Source organism: Falco peregrinus, chromosome 1 (assembly GCF_023634155.1).
Source record: "Falco peregrinus isolate bFalPer1 chromosome 1, bFalPer1.pri, whole genome shotgun sequence".
Taxonomy (NCBI): domain Eukaryota; kingdom Metazoa; phylum Chordata; class Aves; order Falconiformes; family Falconidae; genus Falco; species Falco peregrinus.
Genome location: NC_073721.1, coordinates 81,769,632 through 81,793,396, shown reverse-complemented (window position 1 = coordinate 81,793,396; position 23,765 = coordinate 81,769,632). Strand labels below are relative to the sequence as shown.

Here is a 23,765-nt window from a genome sequence, read left to right as displayed (position 1 = left end):
ATGGGATATTGGGCGGTCAGACCTGGATGGAAAGGCAGCACCGAGGTAGGCAGGCAGAGCTTTGGCTGGGGGAAATGGACGCGAAGGTACGCAACAGGGTCTCGACACGGCATGGGCACGCCGTGCCCCGGCACCATGGTGCGTTAGAACCTTGTGCCTGCGGGCTGCAGCCTGCGGGCCGGGCAGCCCTGCCCTTGGCTGGTAGCAGCATCTGGAAGCTTCCAGCATAAAGCGTGCTGGGCCTCCCAAGAGCCACGCGGTGAGGCGGAGGCGTCGCACCGGGGCACCCCCGCGCGCTGCCCCGCCCCCCCCGCTCCGGCCAGGGGCCGCCAGCCCTGCGCTCCCGCCGGCTCCTGCCCCAGCGAGCGGGACGCGTCCGGCGCCAGCGGCCGCCGGCAGCACCGCCCCGCGGCCACGCCGGCAGGAGGCCCCGCCCGCACCTCGGCCTCGCCGGCCCCCGGGCCGTGGCGCCCCCGGCGGGGCGGGGCGGGGCGGGGCGGGGCTGCGGGGCGCGGCGGCGGCGGGCAGGTAGGGACGCGGCGCGGGACACGGCGCGGTGCGGGCTGGGCGCGGTCGCGGGCGGCGCGAGCGGGCAGAGGGCCCCTCTTCCCGGGGCCGCGGCGGCGCGGGGCTGGGCCGGGCCCGGCACGCCCGAGCTCTGCCCCGCGGCCGGGCTGAGCCGGCGGGGACGCCGCCGCCGCCGGGCCTCGGCCCCCCGGCCGGGGTCCCGCCGCGCCGGCAGGTGGGGCCTCTGCCGCGGCACCGTCCCCTCCTCCCCGGCAGGGGGCAGCACCACCTCGCGTGGCCGCCGGGCCGTGGCCCCGTGCGCCCGGTGCCTCCGCGCCGTGCCCCGCTCGTCCCCGAGCACGGGCGGGCCGGCCGGCCCCCCCCACGGCCTCTCGGTCCTGCCGCGGCTGACAGCGGGGCCTGGGCCGCTCCGGCGAGACGGGGCGGCTCCCGCGGCGGGCTGAACGGGCCGGGGCCGGCGAGCGGCGGCCGCGCCGTGCCGCGCAGCCTGGGGAACCTGCTGCCGCCGCGGCGTGGCGGGGCAGGTGCCTCGGTCGCGGGGGCGCGGCCCGGCAGGCGGGGAGGCAGCGGCGGGCCCCTGGGCCGGGCGGGCTGTGGGACCCCCTCCCGCTGGCCCGCACGCCGGGGAACACGAGGGGCATGCGGCGGCAGTCGGGCGCCCACCGTGTGTGTGTGTGTGTGGCGGGGGAGTCGCTCCCTCCCGTCGCTCCCGGCCGGCTCCCCAGAGTCCCGGCGAGCCCTCTCGGTGCGGAGGGCCGGGCCTGCCCCGGGGAGGCGGTGGCGGCCCGCGGCGAGCGGGGCAGGTCGCGGTCGGCGGCGCCCGGCCCTCCCCCTGCGAGGGGCTCGCTGCCCCTCTGCCCCCACCCCCCACCCCGCTTCTGTCAAGGAGCGGTTGGGGGGATTTATAGGAGTAACAACGGCTCGTGATGTCAGCCCGTGCCTAAAATAGAGAGGGATTGACTGCAAATCCACGGCTCGAGGGCTAAAACCTTCCAATCCAGCCTCAGCCAGCACCGCGCCGATGTGAAGTCACCCCCACCTCCCGCACACGCACACACACACACACGCACACGCACCCCACGGCGAGGGGAGGGCGCCGGCCATCGCAGCCCGGGTGCCAGCGCCTCCGCGCCCCGCCGGCCACTGCTGGACGGCCGGGGGCAGCAGCGCCCGTCCCCGGGCACGGGGAGCCCTCGCTGGGCGGCGGCGGGAGGGAGAGCGGCGGAGGCGAGCCGCCGGATCCGCGCCCTGCGGAGCGCCGGGATTACACGGAACTGCGCGCTCCTTCCGAGACGCGGGCGAGGGTTATCCCAAAGAGCCAGCCTCCTTCGCGCACTACTGTCCAAAATAATCCCTTGGACTCTTGAGAAGACAGGGGGGCTTTCGGGACCATGGCATCGACCGAAGGGTGAGGGGACCGTCGCTTGGGAGGGAGGAACGGGAGGATGAGGGCGGGGGGGTCCGGCATTGTGCTTTTGGTAACAGTTTCCTGTCATCTGCTTCATTGTTAATCCTTGCCCCTCGCCATTCCCTAACGGAATAATTAGGGAGCAAGAGGAAACGAGAAGCAGATGAGCCCCATTTAGGAGAGGGAGAGGGAAAAAAGAATTTCAAATATGAGCCACTGGAAAGGTTTTGGTTTTCCTCCCATCACTTCTTTATTTAACCCCTGGAGGGCAGATGAAGCTTAAACCACCTGCCTGAAAGAAGAGTCCAAGTGAATGGTTAACTCAGAGGTGGAGGGGGGAGCTGCCTCCTAATATAATAATAATAATGATAATAATAATCATCATCATCAATAGTTCAAAAAGAATCGAGGAGCTGTCCGTGTCCCATTCCCCACCCCCCCACCCCCCCCCTTAAAGAGGCAACAAACAAATCTAACTTCTTGAGGAGTTTTGCAATTTTGCAGTTTTGTGCCAAATCCGTTACAGTGCTAGCAAGAGAAATGCTGGGAAGGGCAAAGGGTTATACAAGAGGTTTTAAAGAAAAGCAAACACACTTCAGCCCTGGTAGCGTTACTTGGAAGGAAACCTTTCTCCCTACCCATGACAGGATTGCAAGGATCAGCCGCTTTGCTGCTCTGATGGGGCTGGGGGCTTGTTCACTTTACAGAGTAACTGGTAGTAAGAAAGAAAAGAAAACATTTATTTGATCTCTGGTTGCCCTCTTATAATACTATCTAGTATTAGACTGCATCTGGTGTGAGCCTCCCCTTTATCCCTGGATGTTGTCAGGTTGTATCAGCATGATCTGCTCTGGATAGGACTGTCTGAGGACAGAGTGCAAAAGGAAGCTCTGTTTATATTGCTTTTGTGTCTCTCAGGCTGAAAGACTTGCTGAGCTGATTTAAATAACTGGACACATGTCTGGGAGGGTGTGCACGCAAGTGTCCCATTACCTGGACAAAGGAGGGAACTGGCTCTCTGCAGAGTGGCCTCTGAGCAGTTGGCTTGAGAGGTGTGGAAGGTTAGAGAGTATTAGCTTTGGTTGTATTAGGGAAAGGACTGTCCCCCAGATCTGACAGAGGGCAAATCTGTGGGGTCTTCTGGCTCTTCACGGGACTGTGACAAAGGTAACTAACTTACTGTTTGCTACTGCCTTGCCTTTGTGGGGAATTTCTGCTCTAAATTTGTACATTCCTGTTTTGGTAGCAGCCCAGCAGTTTATTCTGCCCTGTAGCATTTCCTCTGATGATGAAGTCACTTAACTAGATATTGTCAAAAAATAATTGGAGCCACGAGGAAGGAGCTCAGAGATGAAGGAACCAGCCTCTCTCTTCGCTGTCCCTTCTGTATTCCTTGGACTACTCAAACTCCAAGTGCTCCGGTCACTTGTTATTTTCATTCCCACATAAGGTGGCTGTAGATGTCTATGCCTGTTTCAGACCGGTGGGGGAATGTGAGATCTGTTGTGCAGGGGTTTAATAAGAGGAGGTGTGATGAGAGGTGGCTGTGTCAGAGGGATTTTCAACTTTGGATGTAAGGAGGTTTTATATGTGTGTAGAAGGAGAGGTGCTTTTAAAAGAAGTTGGCTGAACAGTGGGCTAAAAACAATCAGAGTGCCAGAAACAGAAAGGCTTCAATAGATGCATGCTTTTGCTTTCCTTACTGGACAGGGTGACAAAATAAACAAAACTTTAGGCTTTGCTTTCAAACTTTTTAGGAAACTTACCTAGACTAAGACAAGCTGAAACCGTTTATTTGATATGATTCAACTAGTGCTTGTCAGTAGCTGAAGGAGGTGTGGAAAACAAGTTGAGTGGGAAGCGTTTCACTTGTCAATCCCTTTTTTACCAGTGAGAACCTCTTCCAAAACAAAATTGTCATCTTTCCCTCCCCTCAAGTAAAAAGCTGAGGATGGAGATAAGCTTTATATTCTGGCCTAAAGGTCAGCAAACTCAAGCACCATGAGGATCACCAGGAAGTGAATACCACCAGACCTTGTTCAAGGCAGGCTTTCCATCAGCACTGGCACAGTGGGAAAAAGGTAGCAGAAGGTCCCTGTTGCCGCAAGCAGAGCAGTGTTATCTCAGGCAGACACAAATACACAGAGAAAGACCTGCTGGAAGTGGGGACAAACTGTGTGCACTCCAGGTTTATGCCTGGTGGCTCTTGGAATGTTCAGATAGATAACGTTAGTCAAGATCTGAAGTATATAAAGGCTTTATTTTGTTGTGATAGAGCTACTCCAACCACAGCCATTTTTGCAGTGTGTTATTTCTCCTCTAACAGGGGAGCTTAAAATCCCCAAAGTGGAGATGTCAGGGGTGTGACAGGATGCAACAAAAGGTGGAAAACAAAAGGCGGACAACAGAAGGCCTTGATATACACACTGAGGAAGGCAAATCTGTGTTCCGTGTTATGTTAAGAAGCAGTGATCACTTAGAGCCAGGATTTGAAAGATTTCCTTGTTTGCACCTATTTTTTCTTTCAATGTCTTACTTGGTTAACCCATGTATCGAAATTTGCTGCCCAAATCTTTCTGTTCCAAGAGGATGGCGGACAATGAGAAACCTCAGTCAGTTGATAATGAGAAAGGAAATGTTCCCCAGCATGGCAAAAATCAAACCTACGTGTCCTCTGGGTCTACCTCTCGGTAGTTCCAGCTAGTGGGGCTTTGGCTTACTGTTGAATACACTGTCTGTATCTTGACTGTTAAGTCTGCCTTTCACAAAATCCCCTGATACAGATCTCATTACTGAGATGGATTTTTGATGTTTAGCTGGTGCTGAAAACAGAAAATAGGAAGTTCCAGGAGGAATGGCTAGAATCAAGTACTGATACTGTTCAGGATGGCTTGTTTTTATGTTCTCTGTTTAAACATCCTCTGCTGGCTGTGACTGCAGACAGGGTGCTGCAGGGAGAAGTGGCCTTCTGATCTATGCTGACATCACCTTTCATGAATCTTCAGCGTGGTTCAGATATCCAGCAGCATTAGTTCATAGATTGTGGTGTCTGGCATAGGGCTCAGTATGTGGTAGGTTGAACCTATGAAGACTTACTGTAGCAGAGCATTTAAGAATTTCCTTTGGTCTTACAGGGTCTGAGAGGACCTAACGGTTAAATGAGATTGAGTCTGATCCGATTGATGCCCATGCTTGTCTTCAGACCTTTGAGCGAAGTCCTGAACACCTTGCTTCAAATGGCTTTGTTTTGGCTCTCGTCTCTCTCTTTAGTGTTACTGTTTCAAAAGGAAAGAATGCAATACCTTTGCTACTTCTTTTTTAGAAAAACCCACATATGCGTAACCTAGAGATAGACTTTAGATGTTAAATCAGCTGACGACTTTGTAACTCAGATATTAAACCTTGAGTGTTGAAATTGTTTTATTTTACCTATTTGAGTGATGCTGTTTTAGATACTCTAAAAATCTAGAAACGCATTTGTATTTTATGTACTTTTGAAGAGTGGGACTTCCAGGTATGAAGTTTGGGTTTGGGGCTGTTCCTTCAGGAATATAGCCACTAGGAGACACTATCACTGCGTCTACAGTAGTGAATTAGACAGGCAGATCAGGTGTCTGAGCCCGGAGCTCAACCCTCTGTGTGCAGGTCTGCCTCGCAGCCGTCCCGCCATGGCTTTGGCCGGGCAGCCCCTCTCCCAGCTCACAGGCAGGGTTAGGCAGTCAGTGTGGGCCAGTGGCCATTCCCAGTGGGCAGTTTGGATATGATCACCATATTCTGGAGAGTTTAATGACACTGATATGGGCTCTTCCATTTCTGTTGGTCTCGGTGCTACAAAACAGCCCCAAGGCAGGTTTATAAAAGAACAGAGATGTTACCCTTATGGATATATGGCACACAGTTAACAGGCAGGTCTGTGTGTGTGTGTGTGTGTATGCACCCTGCCACAAAATAAATCTACTGAAGTGGAATAGTACACTGAAACATTATTACGTCTGAAAATACAGAAGTCTGGGTAATTGCTTAGCATTGTGGTTTGATCAGTGAAACAGTTGTAAGTGCTTCACAATCCTATGTACACTTAATATAAATGGTGCTTATGTAATATGAAATGGAACAGATGCAGAGCTCCCATTCTGTTCATAGTAGTAGAAATATTGCATGCAAGCTACAGAGATCCCTGTCTTGATTTTTGACTTCATCAATATCTCACTTAACAGACACCCCCCCTCAAAAAAAAGAACAACCCCACCAAACAACCAAACACAAAACCCAACAAACCCAATCCCCAAAAATAACCAAACAAAACAGCTGAGGTCCTGTTCTCCTTTCCAAACCTGACTGTTCCTACATTCTTCTTCTATAGATACTTTGTCTTCATCTTAAGTTTCACTTCTCTAAAGCTACAGTTCCACAGTTATGAATATGGTTTGTCTGTACCACCTGATCACCAAACAGTATGAGTTTGGTACAGATCAGGGAGTGTATGATTTGATTTCTCTAAATTTAGGCACAGCACATAGTATAGAACTTACAAAAGTTTTATAGTAGCTGTAGAAAGATGAATATTAGTCAATTGAACATAAAGTTAATGTAGGAGACACAAATAATAAATACCTTACCTGGCATCAAGCCCTGCGGATACAAGTTAACCTGTCAACGTTTTTTGAACAAATTTGAGCCTTAAGAATTAATTTATTATACAGGATTAGTGTTTTAGTCATGCAGTTGTGGTGGGTTTAGGTCTTGGGAGTAGGAGTCCTAAAGCCCTTTGCTGTATTGTCCAGACAAAGCCTGAAAGGGAGATGGCCAAAATGTATTATGTGCCTAGCCGACAGACAACAGGACACACCTAGGTGAGTCAGAAAAAATTAGCTTTGTGTTTCATGGTAGGGTTCAGGCATCTACCTCGGAGAGTGGTTTTCAGGATCTGCCACAATATGTACAACAAGCACACCCACAGATTTCTTGTCATCTGAGTTTTTACTCTATAATTTACCCACAAAATGCCTCTATATGGAAACTTGATGAAATGTGCTGGCGCAAATGTTTAGATACTTCAGAGGATGAAATTCTCCGAGTGCTCCCACTGTTATTTATATTCAGGATTTGAACAGCACCTACTCAGGATGGAGATGTTTTACCCTATGCTCTTTCTCAGACATTTTGTGGGACAGATGGACTGGATGTAGCCTACTAATTAGACATATCAGCTGTGGCTCTGACCTCATTTCACTGTTGTCAATTGCAAATCTCTCATCGATTTCAATAAAATAGAATTAAGCTCTACAGAAGATAGCTCATGTTCCTGAAAACTAATCTGATGACATGATAGTTCTTATGGCTCCAACCTTCAGTTTGGCCCTGAGCTATGCTTTCAAAAAGAAGTTGTTACCTAGACATTGACTTAATTTTTCTGTGTGTCCAGATCTTTATATAGATGCACAAGGATTGAAGTACTTCTTATAAAGTCTACAGGGGCTTGTTTATTCTGAACTTTTTTGAAAAAATAAGTATTGGATTAGATATACAAAGCCTAAAGGGAGATAGTGCTTCCTTAAAACACGGCTAAAATTTCTGAAAGTCTTGCCTTACTGTAGCTTTCTGTGGTATCGTACATGTAGATGTATATGTACAAGAGCACTAAGAACTGAGCATACAAAGCAGTATTTTCTAGACATGCAAATTACTGCATTTTATTTTTCTTCCTTGTCTTCCTGTTTCCCCTTGATCTACAGGCTGTCCCAACCAAGATCACTAATAACTGTAAATTTGTGAGCAGTGTTTAAAGGGTCACAGTTTTTCAGTTAAAAAAGGCAGTTGTTAAAACTCCATCTTGTTTCACCTGTATAGCAGTATGTTTTCCATGTGGGTTCCTGTAGAGGAATGAAGGCAGTGGGTTGATTAACATTGATAACATGCAGCTGTGGCCTTGCCTCGAAGGCGGTGGGTTGATTGACATGGACGATGTGCATGATGTGCAGCTGCAGCTCGTTCTTCTAAGTGGTTAAATAGCCGTGAGGAGGGTCTGACCTCTGGAGGAAGGAGAAACAGTATAGACAGTAGGATCTGACCAAATGTAAAGCCCTGTTGTAGCCTGATAGCTTGCTTGTGCTGCTACAGGTTCCTTCTTGGTGTATGCGATGGTGGGAGTACTGGGGCGGTGTATGCGATGGTGGGAGTACTGGGGCGGTGTATGCGGGGAGACGCAGAACCCCCGCTAACCCCAGCCTGCAGTACCAGGCTTGTCTGCAAAGAGCTGTGTTCATACAGGAGCCAGCTGTATGCTTGGGAGGGGTGTGGAGAGAAGGTGCAGTGCTAACAAGTGGGCCTTCAACTTCAGTACTTCCTCATTTAATACCTTTTCATTTTTTTGTATGATTTAATTCTCTTCTCCAGTCCAATGTGTTGCAATACCTGTTATTTAGAACAATTAATTGTATGAGTTCCTGAAAACATTGGCTGAATCTGTCAAATCCATCATCTGTCTTGTTGTCAGTCTGCTAATGAAAACTACTCTCTTGCCAAATCGGTAAAATATTTCACACTTCTAGCCTCCAGCTCATTAGTTTAAAATGCTATTTTCAGAGGCATGAAAGCAATAAAAATAAGCGTGCTTTTATATATTTAATCCTACTTCTATATTAATTTCAAAGAAAGTGATAAGACAATTGGCTACAATACACATCTCAGTGCTTGGGAAAGAGACTAGGTTCAAAGATCATCATATTTTCCAACTTTTATCTAGAACATATTTGATCTCATGTAAGCAATTCTACATTGGGAATCCTTACAAGGAAGAACAATAAAGAACCAAGGCATAAAAGAATTAAGGAACACTTCTGCTAATTACAGTTGTTTTCAGGAGAATGGGTGAGAAATTCACCAAAATGCAGTATTTCAGGTTCATTGACATGTCTGAGAAATCAATTTCATTGAAGTGCTTTAAGGAAAAGAAAGTGGAAAGGGAATTTAAAAATGAAAAACATCTAAGCATTTGGTTTTGATAAGTAAAAACTAGTTTCAGCCCAAACATTTTAATTTCAAAATTATTTTTCAATTGAAAAAAAGATCAAATAAAAAAGGAAGACTAAAATTAAATGGTAGGGCCTCCAATACAAAGGCAAGCACTTCACTGTGTATTAAGGAAATATTTTGGGTTGACTAAAACAATTTATTTTTCTGTTTTATTTTTTAAATTTTGCTGAAAGACTTAACATATTTTAGTGTGGTGGTGACTGATCTATTTCTTGACTTCTTAAAAATTTAATCACAAAGTCAAAAATCAATAATTTTTCTAGGTTGCTTTCTGCTTCTTGAGCTTGTGCAGGTCCCTCTGGATGGCATCCCATCCCTCGGGTGTGCCAACTGCACCACTCATCTTGGTGTCATCTGCAAACTTGCTGAGAGTGCATCCCACTGTCTATATCATTGATGGAGATATTGAACAGTACTGGTCCCAATGTGGATCCCTGAGGGGCACCACTCATCACCCGTCTTTATCTGGACGTGGAGCCATTGACCACTACCCTCTGGATGTGGCCATCCAGCCAATTCCTCAGTCACCAAACAGTCCACCCATCGAATCCATAGCTCCCCAGTTTAGAGAGAAGGGTGTTGTGGGGGATTGTGCCTTACAGAAGTCCAGATAGGCAGCATCTGTAGCTCTTCCCTTGTGCACTGAGGTAGTCACTCCAACATAGAAGGCTGCTAGGTTGGTGAGGCAGGCCTTGCCCTTGGTGAAGCCATGCTGGCTGTCTCGAATCACCTCCCTGTTCTCCATGTGCTGTAGCACAGCTCCTAGGAGGGTCTGTTTCATGACCTTCCCAGGCACAGAGGTGCGGCCGATAGGTCGGTAGTTCCCAGGGTCCTCCTTTCTACCCTTTTTAAAAATGGGTGCAATGTTTCCCTTTTTCCAGTGACCAGGGACTTCACCTAGCTGCCAAGCCACCCTCCATGGTATTTAAGAAGCCATGGCAGCCAACTCTCTCAGGTCTCTGGAATGCATGTTGTCAGGTCCCATAGACTTATCTATGTTGAGGTTCCTCAGGTAGTCATAAACCTGATCTTCTTTTACAGTGGGAAGGACTTTCCTTCCCCAGTCCCCATCCTGACCCTCCTTTTCTGGCTGACCTATCTGTAGAAGTCCTTCTTATTATTCTTTGCATCCCTTGCCAAGTTCAGCTCCAGCTGTGCCTTGGCCTTCCTGACCCCATCCCTACACAACTGGGCAGCATCCCTATATTTTTCCCAGGATACCTGTCCGTGCTTTTCCACTGCCTGTGCATTTCCAGATTCCCTCATCAACTGTTCCAAGGCCCTGAAGTATTTTTTGATCACCCTTGGACTATGTGTTGTGGCTTCATTGTCACCCAAGTGGAAGAGCAGTAACGGGTAATAGTCTGAGCGCCATACCAGGCTGGGAAGTTTCCTAGTAACGTCCTTAACTCAGGCCCCAGGGAGAGATCAGGCCTCCCTAAGAGGAGGGTCTGTCTGGCATACTGGACCCTCCATTCCCCTTGGAAAGGAGTCACCTACAACTGTAATATATATTGTGTGTATATATATATGTGTATGTACAAGTACATATGTATGCTTCATTGCTCCATTTCAGATACTGTCTCCTTTCTTCAACAGTTTTATTTAGTAGACTTTGCTGCTGTTTCTGTCATACCAGCGTATTTTAATTCCACCTTTGTCATATCTTTCCACAGTAACATCTGGCTTTCTCTTTTACCATTAGATGCTGGCTTCCGTCCTACACTTTAGAATCAGATTTGTCTGAGTTGGAAAAGACCCTTAAGATCGTTGAGTCCAACCATAAACCTAACACTGCCATGTCCACCACTAAACCATGTCCCTAAGCACCACATCTACATGTCTTTTAAATATTTCCAGGGATGGTGACTCAACCACCTCCCTGGGCAGCCTGTTCCAATGCTTGACCACCCTTTCAGTGAAGAAATTTCTCCTAATATCCGATCTAAATCTCCCCCAGCCCAGCCTGAGGTTGTTGTTTCTTGTCCTGTCCCTTCTTATCTGGGAGAAGAGACCTACCCCCACCTCACTACAACCACCTTTCAGGTAATTGTAGAGAGCAATAAGGTCCCCCTGAGCCTTCTTTTCTCCAGGTTAAACAACCCCAGTTCCCTCAGCCACTTCTCATAGGTCCTGTTCTCTAGACCTTTCACCAGCTTCATTGCCGTTCTCTGAGCACACTCCAACACCTCAATGTCTGCCTTATTGTGAAGGGCCCCAAACTGAGCACAGTATTGTGCCATCTTTGTTGTCATTCTTTTATTTCTAGTCCTTTGTGGCTTCTGTTTTGTCTTTTTTTTTTTTTTTTTTTAAATAGTAGTTCTCTTTCCTGGTTGCTAGACACTGACAATTTACCTAGGGTCTCTGTGAAGACAGCCCACTGAGAAAAGGTTTTGCCAAGTCTCTGTGCTTCAGTACTGTTTTGTTTAATTTGGAGTGAAATGTTTCTTCTTGTCTGGCTACATACAAAGGCATATCTGATTTTGGCTTCAGCTGGTTCACTGAAGCAGCTTCCAAAATTGCCAAAAAGTTTTGAGCCTTCTCTCTGTCAGTTTCAAAACCTGTTAGTGTGTTTTGCACTGTTGATTTTCACAATGACAGATTTGCAGCAGTTTTAATAGTGGAAATTATATATAGGCATAGGGGCTACCTGCCTGTCTCTGTTGGGCGGGCAGGATGCAACTGCTGTTGCCAAAGTCAAGGTCCTTGAGCCTCATCCAGGAACCGATTTTTTTCTTATTCTGTTACATCTAATTATCAGCTGCATCCCCAGTAAGAAGGTAATAGACAGCACCTCTGAAGTAGATATTCTGGGGCAAGTTAAAATTTAATCAATGATTCCTTTGGCATATTCAGAATAATCAGTGATGTATACAAGTGTATAATCTGTGTTGAGTGAGAAGATGGTCAGTTGGGTACTAGAACAATTAGAGAGGGTAGTAGTAAAACCTGCATTGAAACTGACACTTGCCAAAAGTTTAAATGCATTAATTTATCCCTATACGTCTACCCCAGGGAAGACAGGTAAACAGGTCTATGAGGAGCTGTATCACCTGCTAGTTCACATTTCTGTGTGAATCAAGTTAGTCTTACTTAGCCCCACTGCCAAATTTGTGCTTCAAAGCTGAGAGTGACTGCACCTCTGATTTACTTGTGGCCTCCCCAAGCCATAGCATGTGTTCTCCAGATGGTGGACTTCATATCCCCTGAGGCAGGAACCCCTGGTGTTTGCCTTTCCAACTATTCATTGTACTTTCCTCCTGTCATTTGCTGTGCTAATCCTAGCATCTGAGTTAAATTTGGATCTCGGAGATGTGCTCTCTGGCAGGGACAATGACAAGAGATCACTGGTAAACAAGTCATGTGTGTGGCTAAGCTTCTACACATAATTCACAAAAGGCTATCTGGCAGGTGCTGTGTACAAACTTGACTGTTTCTACTGCTTTGGGCAAGTGTGTCTGGTGCAGCACCCTCTTAGAGGGGCTGACTGACACCTCTGGTACCTCTTTGCAAGCTGGAGGAGCAACATGATCGGGAACCAGTTTAGAGCCTGAAGGTGATGTAACTATAGTTGCCCAGCATTGTTCCAGGTTGATGACTGCCTCTTAGCCTGGCTAATTAGCTTGCATGTGGGAAAGTGCTAGTATGGATGTCCCAAGCTAGCACAGAGGCAGGCATGGGTACTCTTTATATCCCAGGTCAGGCCCATACAGATCCCAAAAGCCTGTTTCTCAGTCAAAGAATAAAAAGTTCAATGTTACTTCTTCTAGAGAAAATTATGGTATGAAAATTATGGCTAGCATTTATGATTTTTACTAATCACCAACCATCTAGGACTGTGGCTTCCTTGATCTAAAAAAAAAAGCCAACCCATCTATAACATGTAACTGGGAATACGAGAGTAGACTAGAGGCTCTCCAGAGGTCCCTTCCAACCTTAACTGTTCTGATATTCTGCATACCACAAATCCATGGTATGCAGCTATCTCCATGTAGTGGCTTCACATCTCAGTTCTTGAATATGGCTGTGATGCCCTATACTGCTGGCACACCATACTGTACTATACTACATCCGCGTTGCCAATTTCTCATGAGATTGGCTTCAGGCTATGTATACATGAACAATAGTACAGCACAACAGGAATAGTTGGTCCTGATAAGTTCACGCTACACTGATTAGTTTGTGGAGAGTCTTAGGTGTGTTCCTAGAGTGCATTTCCTTAATTCAAAGGTACTTAACCCAATGCAGTACCTTAATCCAAAACCAGCTCTGTGCATCTGCCCCAACACAGCTCCGCAGTGCAAACCTGGGTGCAGCAGGTGGGCATTGTCACTCCAGAAGCTTGCTTCTGATTCAGATTAAATTGCTAATGTAAGTTTACCCTCAGCTAGTTACTGATACTCCTCAGGTACGTGCTTCCTACTTGGCAGGTTCTTGACATCTTCTGGACACTCATGTGCATGCTGGCAGCGTGGCCGCTTCTGTGGGCACAAGCTGAGATGCTGCCCTGCCTGTTGAGACATTTGCATACATAAGCTGCTAGTGAACAGTACTTGGCCTGCTTGTAAGGAGGAGCACAGTCTGGGGCAAAGCATGGCTGGAGGTAAACCATAGTCTCCAGGCATAGAGAACGTGGAGGCTTCTGTTGAAAATCCATGCTGCATGTGCAGAGGGTTCTTGGCCCCATACAATGGCAGAAGCAGCGTACTAAGTATGCAAAGTTGTGGTACACTTCCTCTGAGGCAGAAAGCTATCTCGTTAATTAAACATCTGGTCCTTATCTGTGTAAGAACTCTTGCTATAGTAGCTTAGATAAGGTTTGTCCTTAAAAGCACACGTGTATATAAACACATGGCATCCCAACACACACATGACTGTGGGAATTAATTAACACCTGGCTGCTATTTATATCACAGCAATCTAGGACGGGAAGTGACAAGCAGATCAGAATCCCTCACCCAACATTTTAGGGGGCTTTAGAACAGGCAGATGTCAGTGTCCTGTGCTGGAAGCTGCCAGGAAATACTATTCCATTGATATAAAAAGTGCCAGAGGAACCATCACAGCTACGTAGACCAAAAGTGTTACAAAACCTGTCACTGTAATACCAAAGCACCTTGGCAGGAAGTCTGCTGCTGCTTCCAGGGTTAGCTGTTGCCTTCCTTCTTGCATTCTTTCCTGGCCTGATTGCAGGTGTATGTGCCCTGATGATATGCTGAGGGGAGTTCCCAACAGCCCTTTATGAGGAGAAGCTGGAGGACCGTCTGAAAAGCATGGTACTGGGCTCAAAGTTAAGGGCAGAAGGGCCCCATAGCATTCACTGTCTCTTCAAGCAAGTTGCTGCAGTGCCTTGAGGTGGAACTCCTTAAGAGCAACTCCCATCTCCCTTTTCTGGTAAGGGTTGTGTGTCACATGGTGGCACCCTTGCAAACAGAATGAATCTTCAACTCCCAATGCAGCCTGTCTCGGGAAGGTCTAGGGGATCTTCACTCTCACTCAATAACCAGAACTTTACTGTCTTTCAGATCTTGATCCCTTAATTATGTCTGGCTTGAAATCAGTGAATAGATGGAAAGACTTACTGGGTGGTGGGAAACAGACAAAACCTGCAAGGATGGTGTGGTTGTGTAAGCCCCATTTTTTTTAAATTTTATTTTAGGTAACCTGGCAGTAGATGCAAAATCATAGTGCAAAAAGTAAAATGCCAGTGTGTTGGTTGGTGTTTATCATACCTGGCTATTTTTGCCAAAATGTTTCCCCCACCCCCCTCCCTTGATTGTAAAGTCTCATTGCTTAAATACTATCAGTAGCAGTTAAGGATTTTGTGAAGCATGAAGAATATATGTAGCTAAATTCAAACTGAAGGAATCCTGTTCTGGCCACCTGGGTTCTTGCTAGCTTCTTGACTTGTATGGTGGTTTTGTGTCAACAAGTGCACTTAAACAGTTAGGTTATTTTGCCTTTCCACAAATGAGGTAGGCTGTTGAGTTTAGGTACATGAGTTTCATAGCTGTACGTGCTTTGGAAGCCCCTGCGACTTAGGAGATTAGTCCTCTTGAGATCTTGCCATTTGTCTTTGTGCTGGCAATGTCCAAAAGCCTGGGCTGGGGTTCAGAGCCCAGCCGTACATGAACTGTTTCCATACATTCACAGGAGAAAAGTTCAGTTGTCTGCTTCATACCACTTGCACTCCTTTACAGAGATCCAGCGAACAGCTGCAGTGAGTGTGGCAGTATTTACTACCAGAACTTCTTTGTGTGCTGCTTTTTCTAGCTAAAAAAAAGACACCATCAGTTGTCATGGGCCTTTGATGTTGGGGTGAGAGCAGGAATAAGGTGGAGTCCTAAACCAAATCAATTTGTAGGTTTTATTTATTCACTTGAGAGTAATGTTTCTAATTCAAAATAACAATGGTGTTAGTTAATCTGGATATATTGTCTAAATCAGAAGAAAAGAATGTGATTTCCTATCTTGAGGGAATAGTAAAGATGTAGTCATAGAAAGGCTTGAATGCCAGTAACTTTATTCCTTTCCATTCTGAACTTTGGGCTGCCCCCAAAATATCCTGCAGAGCCAGCATATGTAGCCTTTAACAATAAAAACATGAAGAAAATTAATGTTTCATCAGTGAATTTCTCCCCAGTGTCTGGATCACTCAGTCTAGATTCATCATTTGCTTTGATAAGTACAAGTGATTTTCTGCTGTATGTCATGCTATTCAACCTGCGTGTGAAACTGGTTCAATAGCTTAGATTCCTTGACAAATTGAGGTAATGTCAGTGTAGGACTGGTGTAATTGACTTGAAAAAGCATTAAGTGACAGTTTAATTCTACCGGGTGGTAACAGTTCATAATATTTGCTGTTCAGCCTCTGCATTGAAGGTATGAAATGATTGTGATACCTGAATCAGTGCAGCAGCCAAAAATACGGGAGGATTTCAGCAGTTGCCACATGTCTGAGACTGGTAGGCTGCTTGTGGCAGCCGTTGCCTGCTGAGTGCTGGAGGTGATGGGAAGAAAGTGCTAGAGCTCTCACCTTAAAGCCACTGGCTTTATATTTGCCAAGGGAGCGCTGCAAGTCATCACTTGGAAGCTGGTCAGAGCCCACAAGAGGAACTTGCCAGAACAGGGTTGGACAGGCGTGTCAAACAGGGCCTGCAGAAACAGCAGTTGGTGGTGCCTGGAGGTCAGACTTGGCCTCAAGACTGAGAACTGAAAAGTGGGGGACAGATGAATTAATTACAGTCTTGTACTGCGTGTTAATGCCTGGTAATTACCCTGGGTTACACAGTGACCATACATCATCCTTTGAGTGAAGTATTTCAGTAACTTTAGACACCATAAAGAAATCACAGTAGCTGTCATCTACTTTCTTCATTATTTCCAAGGGGGAGAGAAGGGAAAGAGAAGGATTTTAACTTCCAGCCAGTTTCCCTGCTGTTTATACTCCTGCCATGAAGAAAGACTGTAGTTTCGGTAACCTCCCTTCTCACCCACAGCATATGAAGAGTGGCCACATCGAGCCATTGTTTTTCCAGGCATTAATTAGTAATGCTGTGATGCCTAAGATGTGCCTCTTCGGGGCTAAAATAACATGTACAGAAAGGTTAATGTCTCCTTCCTAATTTGTCTGCCTGTCTAAACAGAGATATTGGAGGCAGCTTAAGAGAAGTAATATATTCTCATCTTTGTGGTTGGAGACCTAAGGTGTGAGGTTTGCTCCCTTTCTCACAAGAATCTGCAGCTGTGGACAGGACAGTTGTCATGCCACCATGGCCAGTCAGGTAATGCAAGTGTTTCCCACATTTTTCATCCCGGGTGATGCTGGTTGCCCCTTTGCTGCCTGACTAGAGCAGAGGGAGGCCAGGTGAGGGGCTGAACTTGCTTCTTTGCTTGGACCTGCAGTGCCTTCCCTCTTCTTACAGAAAGAAAATACCAGTTGCTAAATTGCTCGGGAATGCTTAGGTTCTCCTTTTGCTTTCTCTCAGGTTCTTCTTATTTCCCCTGAAGCTTAAAATATCTGAAAACCTGACAACGACTATTTATTTTTAGAGGCAGGCTGCCTTTCTCAGAACTGCTGTTTCTAAGCACTGTTGTGAAACTGATGTGTTTATTAACGGTGGCTGATTTGCAAACCAGCTTTTAGACGTCAAAAGTACATGCCTGAAGGATGGATAGGACATTTCCCAGTGATGAAAAATAAACTAGTGCCAAATATTCATCAAAAGCCAGAATGGAAAGATCCTTATTAGCAGATGACCAGCTTATTGCATTTCACAAACCTTCCATCGCTATTTGTTTGTGGACTATTATAAAAAAAATTACTCAGGAAAAGGAAGGTCAAAAACCTATCTGAGGCCAATGCTTTCTTTAACAATTCCTGGCATAACGTGTCATGTTTCAGCAGGTAGATTCTTTCTCATGGCTTATGCTCTTGACATAACTTCAGGTGCTGCCTAGCACGACAAAATAGCAAGAGACAGAAAAAAGTTAGTCTACCAGTTGAAATAAGCAATTAGGTAAGCAAGATAACACCCCAGTAGGGAATTTTTTACATGACCATGTGTAAAATAAAAATGGAATAGTGTGCTTTCTTGAAATGGGCCGTAAACAGTTATTGCCAAGGGTCTTGTGTTTTTAAAGAAGATGCTCACACATGTACTGAGCCACGGAAGACATTCTACATACTGAAACTTACTAAAAGAAATACATGCCAACATGTAGTCATTGTTATGTCCAAGTGGTGATCTGCCACCAACTTGCCAGGTGTCTCTAGAACATAACTGACAAACATGGCGTAGTCTTAAATTACCCGATTTGACATACTGCAAAATTTACAATAAAGCTATCATTTGGTTTATCTGGGTATTACTGGCCTCAAAACACATGTCTTAAAGTTTTATTGACAGATTCTCTCCACTATTTAACCGTGTCCTGAGTTCAGTGTGAAAGAAGTATTTGGGCTCTGTGGAATTGGTCTTCACAGTCCCATCCCAGTATAAATTCTGATTTATATTCTAGCAGCTGCTTTAATTTTCAGCCTTTGGGATCATTTATAATGGTTAATGAGTGGACTAGACACCCTTATCTTGTATTTCCTCCTCAACACACCCTTTCTCCAGAACTTCTGGAGAAGGTGATATAGGAGTTGGCTAAGCTGTATCTGTATCTTTCAGTGTCTTTTCAGATGAGCATCCCTCTGTCCAAGAATTACACTCTCAATTCCTTTTAAAATAATCAAATGATGTATGTGGAACAGAAAAGACTGCAGATTTTACCCTTCAATCTAGTCCTCTTCTAAAATCCTTTATGTAGCTAACAGTCATCCCTGACAAGTTGTTCCACTGTTAGTGCTTTCACACTGTAAGTATTAACTTGCCCTAGTGATTAATGTTTCTTTTTCTGAGTGCCGTAAAGTCCCACAAAGATTAGGTAGATTAGCAGAAACAAAGTCAGAAAACAATAATAAGGCAGACAAAAAGGCGCATCAGATCACACGAGGCCTACAGTGTATAGCTAGAAAAATTACAGTAAATACCCACCATAAAAGAAAATATGGCAAGTTAGCTTATCTGTTTTGTGGACAATACTGAATCTGATTTCACATTAAAAAAATCCACTCACAACTCTGCAAATAAGAATAATCAATGACTTCCCCAGTAGGGAGAGAGATCTCCTCTGTCCTACCGGTCCACATCGGTGACATCAGGTAGTAGTCTCTGTCTTTATCTGTGCGTTCCATATAGGTGACAGCACTCAAGTATGTTTCAGTGGGTTTAAAATCAATGCACAGATGTGCATTCTGTTTGAAGAGCTCAGCATTTTTAAGTCTTGTTTAAAATGCAAATCCTTCCAGGTCTGTGGGATCATGCATTATGAGTTTTCCTGTGCAAAAATGAGAAGTTTTATTTCACCATCTAGTTATTATTTGCCTGTAACAGTTACTATTTGGCTGTAACACTTGTGGTTTTTAGTGCCTTTTCCTATTCACTCATCCACTTCTGAAGTGGGAGTTCCCTACAGCTTGTGTAGTACCTGTATGGATAGAGCTTGTACCAAAGACCTGCATGCACTGCACTCCTTGACAGTCCCTGGCGGACTGCGTAAGCAGACTCTCATGTGTGAGTGTGTATTCTCAGTCACTGTGAGTGCAAATGTCCACATTCATGTGGACATTGGTGTTCACATGCAGTGTCCCCCAAGTTTGTCCATACATTCTAGCATGCCTTAGACCTGAAAACTTTTCATTCTCAAGTTTTTGAACAGATCAAATAGTGACCCCCTGATAAAAAACGGCACAGGATTTAACAGTTCTGGCTACCTGCTCTGTTCTGTTTATACTGTAAGCCTTTTTATCGTATTTTTTTCTTCAGACTGTTGGCAATAGTTGGTCACCTGAACTAGAGTCAGACTTGATAGTTGCTAGAACTAATTCATGTGACAAATGTCAGTTTCTTATTGAAAAGGAAGTGAGGAAAAAAGATCATTGTAGGATTTTCAGAGTCATGTCCAAATACTTCTTTTAGTAAGTGAAAGGCAAGTATTCTGCCTGTTTGTTACTCTCTAAATATTTACTCATTGCAAGAACAAATAATTTTTATTTACAAAGGAATGTGAGGAAGGTGGTACACTAATTGCAGCTCTCCTGGCCAACTATGCATAGTTTACTTGGGTTTGCCAGTACAGACTGCTCTATTTGCCCATGTTCTGGCAATCACTTCTCATCAGTTCTAATAGAGGAAAATTTCATTTTGGGTTTACTTTTCTTCCAGTGAGACAATTGCTCATGTGGCTGTCAGGAGGAAAGCGGTGTCGGTGGAATACGCTGGTCTTTTTCCTGAAGTCCAGACTTTCACAGAATACACAATACATGTGTAAATTCTGATGCTTTCCTGGATTACCTGTTGATCTGAAAGACTTTCTTTAGAATTCCTTCTCGGGTGCTCACAAACATACTAGCACTCTGTCTGGAAATGTATGGGCTTGCCTACTGCGAAGCAGGCTATTTAGCTAATTGGCTGTGAGCTAGCTACTCTGCACTAAAATTCCTCACACAGATACACTAAAGCACAAGTGAAGTACCTGACTATACCTTGAAAGTGTAGGATAGCCAGCATGGTACCTTTGCCTGCACAGCAACAGATTCCTAGTGCAGGCAACTTTAGAGTTGTAAAGGCTTTGCTGTCCTCAAAAAATGACATCTTCTTTCAATTTACTGCGAGTTTCAGCAGCTTTGTTTCCTTTGGCTGCGTTCTGAATGTGACTGCCCAGATGAGGCCAGGAGATGGGGTTAAACAATTGATTTTGACTCTTGCTCGTTTCTGACTACCAGCTAGCAGTACACGAGACACTCTGCAAATTTGAGCCTGGCAGCTAGTAAAACCGCTGGATTTTATGCACAAAATGAATTTGACTCATACTTAACTTGTCTTAGAAATATAATGCAGCTATGTCAGAGCGACAGGTCTTTGCTTGTTCTTTAGGGAAGGGAACTTTGCCTTGTTCCCTCACACTGGGTGTAAAAGGAGCAGGACAGTCATGAAAACAAGTAGTGTGCAATTGCCTGTGGCTCTTCTGGAGTAGAAGGCACAGGCAGAGCTCAGAAACATTTATGTGATATGCAGCAAAGGGAACTAAAAAGCTAACATTCCTAGTTCTCCCTTCACAGGGCATTTTGTTAACAGTAAATGCTGCCATAGAGTAATATATAACCACAAGGACACAAGGCTGTACGGGAGGGTGTAATTAGCACTAAAAAAAGATGACCTGGGAAAACCAAAGCAAGCCAACTAGATACTTCCCTAATGAGGCTGTGATGAAGGTGTTCACAGATGGTAAGTGGACTTTTTTTTTAAATGAAATACCCTAAATAGGCTAACAAAACTCTGTTTATAAATATACTGACAATACCGCTTCCAGGTTGCAGTTGTGGAGTGACATTTTTTTCCTGCCTTAGAAAAATACAAATGTGGAATTCAATTCTGCCAGTAGATGGACAGCAAAGACTCACTGTATAAAGGGAAGGGATGGTTCGTGTCATCAAACCCAGCTAATCGCATATTTTTAAGATTTGGAGAAAGATCGGTCTCTGCTCCTCCCTATTTACTTAATTCTGCTGTATCTGGATTTAGAGTAACATGCTGGTAAAACTCAGATTGGGACATGCAGAAAGGCATGGGACAGAAAGAGCTAGGCTTGGTCAGAAATGGACTTAGCTGAAAGTTTGTTACTGCCTTTTCATATAGCCTCAAGGTGCAGATCTTTCAAACCCTCGCTGTGCTGAGGTCAGTCTGCCTGTGCTCTGGGCTGGAGGGATGTCAGGCATTTCCCATCGAGGGGAGTTTGTGCAGCTGCATTAGCCCAGTGCTGTGGCTAAGCTAGTGTATCTTGCCTGTCAACTGGGATTATTAGACTGTGTCTGTTATGGTCGTAACTGTTCTGCTGAGCACGAGCAGAGGGATTCTGTTTCTGCCTGCCATATGCTGCTGGAGCACTGGGAGTCAGGGCTGTGGTGCACCAGCCCTCCTGCAGGCTGACCTCAGAGTGCTTTGCCTGATGCAGCAGGAAGGATGCGGCTGTTGCAGAGCTGGGAATCTCCACTGGGTCTCCAGACAAGAACCCGAACCCAAAGGCCAACCCGCCAACAGTACCAACTTTCCAGGAAACTAAAATTTGTCTAGACAATTAGATACCATTCTTAATGCATTTAATACACAAATTTTAATGCGGCTAGTTATATTCTAGTGCAACATAAGAGAATATGAATTAACCTTCTTTAACCCGTTACCCTCTTCTTACTACTACCTTATTCACATCTCATCCCAAATACATGCATGCTAAGCTTCTCTTTTATCTTTGTTTGCCTTTAGAGCTTAGTCATATGCAGTTTCTCTGATTTTTATTTTTTTTTCTTTCCTAGCCTTCATTTTAAGCTGCACCACAGTTATCTGATGGCTTCATGTTAATATGCTTCTTGTCTGCTGTAGGTCTGAATGAATTCAGTGCTCATGAATGATGCTAAATGAGCAACCCAGAGGAACAGATTTCAGTCAGTATTAATCCATGGGTAGGAAGGTCTCAGTGCCACTTCAGTATGGTCTTCCAGAGAAGGCTTCCAAATATGCAAGCATTTGATTTGTGTATGTTTGAAAATCTCCTCCTGTCTCTTGCAGGGAGTGAATCCAGTCCCAATAAGCAATTTATCCTTTGGGTTCTCCCTGATGTGTCTACCGCAAGTGATGTTTTCATGGTTTGTGGGACATGCTCCCTAGGAGCTGAAATCACTCATTTCACATATATCGCCAAGCTGCCATTAGTGGTTGTGCGTTTCGGTCGCAGCTGAGCCATGCTGGACTGGGTCCAGGGATGAGCCCAGCTCCCCTCCCTTAGGCATCCAGTTCCACTCACTTGCAACACCAGCACCCTCCACCATGCAAAATTCACTCTGCCTCTCCCAAATTAGAAGTCCCTGTGATAGTACACGGTGCTGTTGCTACATCCATCATAGAGGTGTGACCCTATTAGAGAAGCAAGGCTGACTACACGTGTGCAACTCATGCAGTAGTGAATTATATGTTGTTAATAATTACTTCAAGCTGGTAAAAATGGCATAAGCTACAAGATCGTCCTTCTGAAATCATGGGTAGCACCACAAAGCACCCCATGCATCCATCACCACTCCTCCTGACTTACTTTCACACTCCAGGGAACTGAAAGAGCTGTGCAAAAATGTGACAGAGACTTTTATGGCCAAAGGACACAGGCTAGAGCATTCTCACTCCATACTGAGGGTGGTTGTGCATGTATGACTATATGGAACTGGTGCTCCATGAGGAGAAATAGATCTTAGTACAATGTGAACATGAGAGCCAGCAACTATTTAACAGGAGGCCCAGTGAGAAAGAAAATGGAAATGAAGACTATTTATTTTTAACTTTCCCTCAGCCAGGAGACACTGCAGACAGTGAGATATATTCTCTGCTTGTGTTCACTGATCATTGCTCTGCTGACTTCAGTGCAGTTCTGTCTGTTTACATCAGCAGAGGTGTGACCTTCTGCTTGCCTGAAATTTATACAGACAATCCATCATTCCATTGCAGACTGTGTTTTATACACACCTACCTACCTACCCATTGTCAAGTCATGCACTGTTCATGTTCAAAGCAGCCCAAGTACATTTTTATGAATAGAGATCTCAGACATTACTATGGCAACCTAATACTGTCAGTCAGGAGTAAATTATTAATGCTTTTCAGCAGCAGAAAATGCAAAATTCTGTTCCTGATAGCTGTGTACTGTGGTGTCACATGTTTTATTAAGAAAATAGTGCAAGACTTTTGTAGCTCTGGGATTTCGTAGTATACTATGCGAACTATAATGTCTTTTTTCTTGTTGTTACGTATTTTCCTGGAGCTTTGTTATCTACTCTCCATCTTTCAGCCAGTCTAGCGGTTTATCTAACCATCAACAGAGAGGCAGAATGGGTTATGTTTGAAATGGAATTTCTTCTTCTTAGCTTCAAAATTGCAATGCAAAACTTACTTGTTTTAAATTTTGTATGACACTTAATAAAATTTTAAGTTAGAATCTGAATGGTAGCTATAAAAATCAAAATTTAGGGGAAAAACTGTGTCTGATGCTTGCTAGTTCTTGCTACAGCTTTTATATGCAGAAATAGCATGGTTGTAAAAGTCTTGCAGAAGATTTTAATTCTTGTTTTTATACATTCAGTGTCCACAAACTTTTTTTCTATGAAAACAGAAGCTAAATTGATCAGCTCTGAAGCTCTGGTTTT

The 23,765-nt window shown here is 45.3% G+C and overlaps 1 protein-coding gene across 2 annotated transcripts in view; it reads left to right on the top strand.

Moving 5' to 3' along the window:
* Nucleotides 1-390: 390 nt before the first annotated feature.
* Nucleotides 391-23,765, top strand: part of SLC1A2 (solute carrier family 1 member 2) — a 99,404-nt gene continuing 76,029 nt past the window's right edge. Inside the window, exon 1 of one of the 2 annotated variants that reach the window (XM_055816256.1) lies at nt 391-528. Coding sequence is in view for 1 of the 2 variants with exons in the window: in XM_027795839.2 (XP_027651640.1) it covers nt 1,920-1,936 (17 nt within the window). In the remaining variant the exon portion in view is untranslated. Of the gene's footprint in view, nt 529-1,070; nt 1,937-23,765 lie in introns of those variants that run through there. The other variant, XM_027795839.2, reaches the window with a different exon arrangement.